Genomic DNA, 8,991 nt, shown 5'->3' with positions numbered 1-8,991 from the left:
CCCCCCCCCCCCCCCGCCGCCGCCGCCGATGCATGCATCCCTGCGCCGCTGCCATTAAAGACGACTAAAATAGCAGCCCGGGCCGCCATTATGAGAGGCATTCAGGAGCCAAGCACCACTTCAGGCCCCGCATCGATTAGGGCTCGGCCATTAGCTCCCGTCCTCATCATCTCCTCAGGTGCCCCCTGCTCGGCAGCTCATCGATCAGGCGCGGGCGGCGCGGACGGCTATCAATAGGAGCTCACCTTCAGCCGAGGGAAAAAGCAGACGTTCATGAAGGTGTGAACGTACTCCAGGTCTTTGTCGATGTAGAGAGCGGCGATGAAAGCTGCGAACGACAAAAGAAGGGCACTTATTTATGAAGGTGCGGGGAGAAGCGACACAAAAAAAAAAGAGATCGAGCACGATTAGGCGCTTGTTCGGAACTTTCTCCGCTGCTGACGGTGAAAACCGGAGGGCAGGCGACGACGGTGGCTTTCCACAGTGAGAGTTTTCCCAAAAAACGGCCTTTTTATTTATTTATTTTTTTAATCTGACGGGAAATGGACCCGGCGAGGGCCACACAGAGTTCAGAGATACATTCACGCCGTCTCGAAGATAAAACTGTACGTCAAGCTGCAGCCTAAGTGAGCTGGGAAAAAATAAAAATAAAAGATCTGAAATGTAAGCAGAAGGTTGCTGGGGGTCATTTTCATCTCTCGCCCCCCCCTTTTTGTTTTCCCGCCATTAGCCGCCGCCACGTTCGCTCATCTCCGTGACTTAAGACGGCGGGACGCGAGCGGGGAATAGTAGGTAATATTCTCGGGAGGCCAGCGAGGGCCTGCTGTAGCCGCGGGGCACGGCGCTTCATATACGGAGGAGCTGCGCTCATTTCCAGCGCTGCCCCCCCTCTTCGTCCTCAGCCGGTGTCGTCGACTCTGCTCCGGGGCCCGAGCTCAGAGGAACGATTTGAAAGGCAAATGAAATGAAGCTCCGCGTTGTTTTGGGATTCGTGCGTCAAGTTCGGTCGGCTGAAAGCTAACCAGGAGGACATTGGTCTCGTTTCTCTCTTTTTTTTTTTAATTTTTACTTGTTTTTCCACATTTTGCCTCCTTATTCTACCATTCCGTGGATCTACATTGGTCTATAAGCAACATATCTCATGAACCACTCGACAGCTTGTAATAAGACTCTTAGATGGATGCAGACGTGCAACCGATTCACTTTGGAGTCCGCCCAAGTCAAAATGGCACCACAGCTGAATGACCTTGAGCTAAAGCTTGATGTGGTAGTAGCTGAGCGTACTCTCAGCACGAGATCTGGCTGAGATCAGGCATAAGTAATAATGAGCTCAGGCATAAGTAACTGAACGGGTTCTACCATATCTTAAAGGTAAAACCCACTATTTTTCCTGAATATTCAACTGTTAAAGTCAAATCTTGACAAATAATGTTCAATTGCTGATAAATCGTAGGGGATTGTTGGGTACTGATCTTTCTGTTCTCACAAAGTGCAATATTTGATTTAAATCTCAGCCAGAAATGGGCCCTGATGGTGAGTAGTACTGTAAAACGGGTTTATTGTTTCTTTTTTTTAAAAAGTGATTTCCTTTTATTTTACTGGCCACAGCCCCGCGAGCGGGAGAAGGCTCCGAAACTGACAGCAATGAGTCTGGGACCGAAACAAGGAAAGATTGATCGATTTCACCTGTCTGAGAGGCAGCTGGCAGCTCGCTCCACGTCCCGCTGTGTGGCCCCGTCAAATATAATATAGTAGCCTAATGATCCCAGAAACTTGTGATTATCAGAACCTGTGGTCCAATATGGCCTGCGGGCCTCGCTTTAATGTCCCTTAATGGTGCAGCCTGCAAAGTTATCACCTGGGAGGTATTAGTGGTCGCCGCGTGCAAGTCTAGCTCAGAGTTTAAAGACATTGATGTTAAACACGCTACGACTGGCAAAAGGAAGGGATTGAAGCATCTTGATTTGGTAAATGTGTCCCAAAAAAGCCTTTAAATGCGCCATTTTTGGTACGAGTTATCGTCGGCCAATGTTATTAAGCTGCCTGGTTTTAGTGTGATGGGTTCCTTAATATAAAGGGAAGCATTTTACCTTTTACTTATTTATCTGTAAGTTCATAACGAGGTAAAACTGAACCCCTGCCTCTGAAATTCAAGTGTCCCCCTGGACCAAAAAGTAAAAAAAAAAAGATAGAGGCTAAAATCCTAGCCCAGGACGCCGCTTCGAGAAGGACTAGGTAACCAATGGGAGCTGATTCCTGTCACTTAAACAGTTGTGACGCGTTTTATTTTCTAGTATTTGATACCTTGTTCGCAAACTTTAGTATTTTCTTGGTTAAAAACATTTTAGACAATTGGAATGGTTAAAAATGCAAGCATGAGAGTATGCCGTTTGTAGAGAGACATAGCTCTGCGACTTCACCAATTTTTATTTGACAAAAAAAAGAACTGGGACAACCTACACCTTAAGGTAGTGTTTCCCTGGGCTGTGACTGCCGACGACTGAGTCTCCAAACTCTCTTGTGACGGTCTCAATTCCTCAATATACCCGACAACCTTTCTCTCAAAACAATCAGAGTCGTCACGAGTGTCTTGAACCCGTCTCTGTTTTGTCACAGGCGTCCCCAAAATGTCTCAAGAGCGCAAGAGCTGGCTTTGGACACCAGCAAAGAGAGCTCCCCTTCGACAGAAAACCACATAGATGATAAATAATCGTTATCAAAAAACTGGTCCACACTGGTTTGGAGTGATGCTGTCGGGAACTTGAGCCCTACATTTCACAACGGGACATCCGTCCAACTTTCTTGTCCTTCACGAAGCTGTAGAAGGACTCAGCTGTTGGAATTTTTTGGTTGGTTTACAACAAACTGAACCATTTCACGTCCACGCTGTCTGTGTTTGGTATTTCCTGCCTTGTTGGTGTTCCTGTGTTTGGCTCTCGATACGGCACACTTCTGAGCGATCACGAAAAATACCAAAGAGACCAGATTGATTTTTTTTGATCTTTGATTGTCAATTTTGAATTAGTTAAATTAATTTTTTGTCTTTTATGACTTTCTTTTGATTTATGTTACCATCAAAAACACTTCATTTCCCTTTGAAATCCTAAACGTCGGCAGCTGCTGAGGTATAAGGTATGGGCAGAGGTGAGTAATGAAATAATGTGCGCGGCCTACAGTATAGTTTTACCAGCCATGCAAGTAACCACGCAGCTTGCTGGGCACTTGGTCACAAATACTCAGAATCCAGTGAGGTTGGAACTGAAAACTTGAATATTTTCTTGTAGTACTGAGTCAAGTTTGAGGTACCAACTAGTCTCCAACAGTTGCAGCCCAACGAGATACTACATTTTAGCACGACTGCAGCAAATATAAAGGAAAGAGGTATCTTAAAATGCATCTAAAGTGTTTCTTTTATAATCATGAGCTCCTCATTGGAGATCTGTATAAGATGATTTTGAAAATGACAGCTGGCCTCAAAGGGTTTCAAACGATTTCAGACATATTAGTTTTTACACGAGTTATGAAAAAAATGTGAAAAATGTCACTTTTCCCATTTTCTCAGTCTAAAACTACGGAATATCTAAGGGTGTACTTTTTATGCTTTTAGTAGAGCTGAACTGAACCTTAGTTTGTCTTAAATCCTACTATTATTCTCACTATTCCTAAATTTTAGTCAGTTCAAATGCTTTATCAGTGCTTAAATGTCGAGAAAACGTCTAATTTTAGAAATCTTTGGTCCGATCCGAGCTTCTAAAGAAAACTAACTGGACCCAATCTTGTTCATGTTCACCAGCTTACAGCAGTACCCATATTTCAGAGATATTTTGTTTCATTTTTGGAAATCTATGACTGTGACATTCAGTTTCCTCTAATTTACAAAAGCCCCGGAAGGCCAAAAGTCTCAACTCAACCAGAAACTGACTCTTTCTCTCTCGAGCAGCCAAATCTGACGTCTGTAGTCTCATTCGACTTCGTTGACGGTTCTGTAGATTTGAAAATATGTGTTTGAGTGCAGGAAAAGCGCAAGCTTATTATTAGGTAATTAACTAAAGGAGATGTGGCAGCTGGGGCTGGTGGAAGAGTAAAAAAACATCAATGGATACTTCAGTCATGTTAAACACATAAGAAGCATTTTTCAGTCTCTTCAGGAGAGAAGTGACTGCGTTTGACATGGAACACAAAGAGAACAAAGACTCCAAAAACGTGCTGTCAGCTTAGACTGCTTTCGTGAAAGACGGGGGAAAATAAAAAAAGGTCTGAGGACTGTCTTGTGATTCATCTTTGTGCGACTGTAAGCGGGTCGAAAGGTTAATGCGTTACGTACACTCCAACAAGTCAGCCAGGGTCTTGGTCCGCAGCGCTACGGGCCGCTTGGTTTTGTCGTTGGTTATGGCGAACTCCTGCATGCCCAGCTCCTCGGCCACTTTGGCTTGAGTTCGATTGTTCACCAACGAGCTGCGGAGAAGCTGCGGAACACACACACACACACAAAAAAAAAAAAAAAAATTAAGACACTATTTTTACGTCCTGTCGGTACAGGAAGGTGAACGTGTCTCGAATGGAAGAAATAAATACAAGTTTGAAAAAAATAAAAATAAATAAATAAAAAGGGGAAAATGGAATGAGGAATAATTCATCAAAGCTGGAAAGAAAAAAAAAATGTTTCAGGGAGGTTTCACATGAGTTTGTTAAATATTACATGTTGACTCGGAGCTGAGCGGATGACAACATGTTCGACTTGTTCGGGTACATTTAAGGCTCTAAAAGGAAAACACAGACATGGTAAATATAGCTGCACGACGCAAGGAAAGGAGCAAATGGAACGCAACAAGACCGTCTGAAGCCGTCTTGCTGTGATGTGCCCTCTTTTTGCGGTACGCACGCAACCGTGACTTAAGTCACACAAACACTAGTTGAATAGGCAATTTTTCTTTTCCTCTCAATCTGAAATCCATTTCAGATGTGGCCCATGTTGACTCCCGGGCATTGCTAGAGCTTCCAGTCTCTATGGAAGCTTTTATTCAAATGACGTCAGAGCTTCAGAGAAGGAAGAAAGAGCTGCAAATAAATATCCACTTGGAGAGGGTTCTTGTTCTTGTTCTAGACCACACGTGTCAAACTCAAGGCCCACGGGCCAGATCCGGCCCTCTGTAACATTTCATCCGGCCCCCAAGATAACTTTTAAATTTCATTCAGTCCGGCCCTCTAGTCTTGGATTCTTATTTTGCTTTAAAAAACTGAGCCTAATTAGTGAAGTTTTCTCTTGACGGTGACTTAGAAGCCAACAATATATAGTTTTAATTTCTGTATGATCAGGTTTTTGTTGATGGCTTTTTTAAAAAAAATCTGTTTTAATGTAAAAAAAATAATTTAAAGTGAGGTGTAAGAAATGACTGCTAATGATGTGCTTTTTGAAGTTTGATCTATTTGTCTGTGTTCATTAAAGTCTAAATTCTGTATAATCTGTAACTGGGAAAAGGTAATTGATATTTCTATATGAATGATTTGATATAATACATCTAAAACCAAGGTTAATTTATGTATTTTTTAATAAATATTGATCGTGATTGGCCCTTGGCTAGGACCAAATTTTTAATTTCGGCCCCCTTGCGTCACTGAGTTTGACACCCCTGGTCTAAACCATCTCAGTCTCCCTGGTCTTCACTGGCACAAAGGTAGCAAAACAGAAAAACAGAAGAAGAAAAAAAAAAAAGACAATGAAGTAATGTAGAAAGAGGAACAGGTTCTACGGGAGTCACAGTAAGCATTGACCATGGTGGGTCCAGTTAGCTCTAAAACAATCAGAACGCACATTAATCGAAAGAGAAACTCACTGTGTTGCATCCTGGTAATCATGAAATGGACATTTTTATTGTGAAGGACTCTGATTATCTGATTACATTTTTTTTTTAGCTTGGGGAAAAAAATAAAACAAAAAAAAAGCTGAATAATTTCACAGATGGCTGTTTAATCATCTTTAATCAGCCAGAAGCGGAAGCAGACTTTTTTTATACCCCGAGACATCCAGGTTAATAACTCTGCTACTTGTGTGTGTGTGTGTGTCTGTGTGTCTGTGTGTGTGTGTGTGTGTGTGTGTGTGTGTGTGTGTGGGGGGGGGGGGTCATGTCAGTTTAGTAGAATGTCCTACATATTGGCTCAGGATGGATTGTGTTCAGACTGTCAAATGTATGTAGATGTATCAAGACCACCTGATTTTCAGAACCTCATCAAACTCAACATATTTTGATACAATTAGATTGATCGATTGGAGTTTTTAAAATCAGTCTGCTGGTTACTAATTCATTGTCAAAAACTGACCATCAGAATGGGTCTAAAATAATACAGTTCTTAAACAGGCAGCAATAGGAAGTCCTGTGTTTAACTTCCTGGAGCTTTCCTGCTCACATTGTGCTGAAGCTGAGGAATCGCTCTGATTGGCTGTAAATTTTCAGATTATTCCTTCGCGGATAACACATCGCAAAGCAGTTGACCGAGCCAGCTCCCGCTCGGCTCTTTGCCAACTGATATCATAAAACGTTGTATTTCATCTGAGTGGAGAAATGAATGAACGAATTAGCTCGATCAGTTAGCTACAGCGCTAACGTGCGTCGTTTATTTAAACAGATTAAGAACAAACGGAGGATGAGAGGGTTGTGAGTGGGCAGGTGGTCTTCCTAGTAGATGGAAGAAGTTCAGACCACCTCTGGTGGCCTTTGGAGGTGGTTTGGACCACTTCCTAAGATGGCTGTTATCCATAAGCAATAAAGACAGATGTAAGTGCCAGTTGTGAGCTGGAACTATGACTGATGTCAAAGCTTAGAACAGGTGTGGGCAATCCTGGTCCTCTAGGGCCACTATCCTGCATGTTTTACTTGTTTCTCTGCTCCAACACCTGATTTGAATCAATGGGTGATTAACCATCTTCTACAGAACATGAAGACGTAATTTAACCACTGAATCAGGTGTGTCGGAGCAGGAAACAAGTAAAATATGCAGGATAGTGGCCCTCGAGGACCAAGATTGCCCACCCCTAGCTTAGAAGGTACCAACTACTGATAACCATCCGACAGAAGATCAGTTCGAACTGGTGAAACTATCCCTACAAGGGTAAATATTTCTCTTGGACACAACTTTATTTCCGCAGACACTTGACAGCTTCCACAAAAGGAGAAGCGCAGACAAAGATGTGTTTGTTATTGAAAACCACAGAACAATTTGGTCTCATGACAATACCCATCTGACAGAGTACAGCAAACACACAGGTGCAGCGTGAAAGGAAGGAGAACAGAGTTTTTGTTTTGTTTTTTTCCTGCGGAAACAAGTGAGAAACAGAGGCGGGCGAGAAGCTGACCGAGACTTGATTCACAGACTGACAGGGAGGAAAAAGATGAAGAAGAAAGTATCATAAAGGGCACAAAAGCTCTAAAATACAGCTGTAACCTCTGGTAACAGACGTAAAGAGCTGAAGTATAAATGGGGAAAAAAAAACTGAAATTGCATGTCCTGCGAAAAATGCAGTGTGAATGATTTAACTAAAAACTGAAACTGTGCTGAAATGTTTTCATCGCTGAAATGTCAATTGAAGTTGACTTTGAACAGTTAAAGTTGTAGCTAGAAGTAGTTCAATGATTGCTGAAAGTTGCTGAAGAGGCTCATACTAGGCAGAAGAAACCCTTAAAACAGCAGAAAAAAAAAAACATGAAAACATCCCAAAAAGCAGAACAGGACCTAAAAACAGAAAAACAAACCCTTAAAACAGCAGAAAAAAAAACATTAAAACAGCTTAAAAAAAACTTAAAATATCTGAACAAAGCCTATATGTTGAACAAGCTCTGCGTGATGTCACACCTGAACGTTCTAAGTTCAATCACCACGGCAACGCAGCACGACAGGAGGGTCGGACCAAAGTTTTTTACCATTTTTAAACTGAGATTATTAAAAAACTATACAAGATATCAAAAAGCTGAATCATACAGTAAGAGTTGAAAGTCTTATGTTTTGTTTAAACCTTAAATGGTGTTTCTAGGTGGAAGTTTGCTGAAGAAGTTAGTTTCCAAACACCAGTAAGAAATCGACAGTTTAAAACGGAATTTCAATGGGGAAAACAAATTGCTGAAAAACCTTAATATTTTAAAAACTTTAAAATATATCAATACCAAAAGTAATAGCTGGAATGGCATTAAAAAGCTGAACGTTTCAATACACGAACGGCTGAAATAGCTCAAAAATTGTGGGATGAGTTAGATGCCGTAAAACGTACGGAACAGTTAAAAGTAACGATTGTGTGAATGTTCTATAAGCATTCACACAAAGAATGTGTGGAGATGGAAAAAATAACCTTGTAAGAGGTTTGGGTGATGACATCTGATTTGAGTGATTTGATCTTACTGTTAAGTGTCCTTCATGGTGGTCAGGGAAGTGGATGAATAGATATTCGGTGGCAACGAGCTGCATGATCGAGTCCCCCAGGAACTCCATCCTCTGATTGTGGCCCCTGCACAGAAGGGCAGAAAACAGGGAAAGAAGGTTACAAAAGCATACAGGAGAGACAGCAAAGGGGATTAAATGAGGGGAACGTCTGGGGTCGTGTGGCATCACTCGCTCTCGATAAATCTACTGGGCTTTCAGAGTTTTAACGAGAGCGGCGGCGGCGGCTGAGGCGCGTTTCATGTGTAGGCCGCTGGGAGCGGCGGCGCTGACAGGGAGTGTGACAACTCGGGGAGGATCTGAACGCAACCTCGAACACAAAAGGTACAAAAACAGAAGCGCTTAACAGGAGAAAAAAAAAAAAAAAAACCACCTGCAGGAGAGCCTGTCAGCAGAAGCAGCGACTGGGGCGCGCAGGTTTCCAGCCCATCTTTTAAAGTTCGCTCTCCGTGAAAAACGCTTGTGGCTACGCTTGTGATTCTGCACCTCAGCTTCTCGTCGGCGCCAAAGCAGGGGGAGTGTGCTGTAACTCTCTGCATGGTGTTAGACAGGGCAGTGAGAGGT

General features: G+C 42.6%; 1 protein-coding gene across 1 annotated transcript in view; it reads right to left on the bottom strand.

Annotated features, from left to right (window-relative positions):
* drosha (drosha ribonuclease III) overlaps positions 1 to 8,991 on the bottom strand; it is a 143,841-nt gene that overhangs the window by 20,964 nt on the left and 113,886 nt on the right. Inside the window, exons 26-28 of the mRNA XM_017414122.3 lie at positions 8,389 to 8,494; positions 4,325 to 4,466; positions 246 to 328 (exon numbers count right to left, since the gene is read on the bottom strand). Of these exons, the coding sequence (XP_017269611.1) occupies positions 246 to 328; positions 4,325 to 4,466; positions 8,389 to 8,494 (331 nt within the window). The remainder of the gene's footprint in view (positions 1 to 245; positions 329 to 4,324; positions 4,467 to 8,388; positions 8,495 to 8,991) is intronic.

Source organism: Kryptolebias marmoratus, linkage group LG21, assembly GCF_001649575.2.
Source record: "Kryptolebias marmoratus isolate JLee-2015 linkage group LG21, ASM164957v2, whole genome shotgun sequence".
In the NCBI taxonomy this organism is placed as follows: domain Eukaryota; kingdom Metazoa; phylum Chordata; class Actinopteri; order Cyprinodontiformes; family Rivulidae; genus Kryptolebias; species Kryptolebias marmoratus.
The sequence above is the reverse complement of the archived record's forward strand: the minus strand, read 5'-3'. Positions and strand labels throughout refer to the sequence as shown.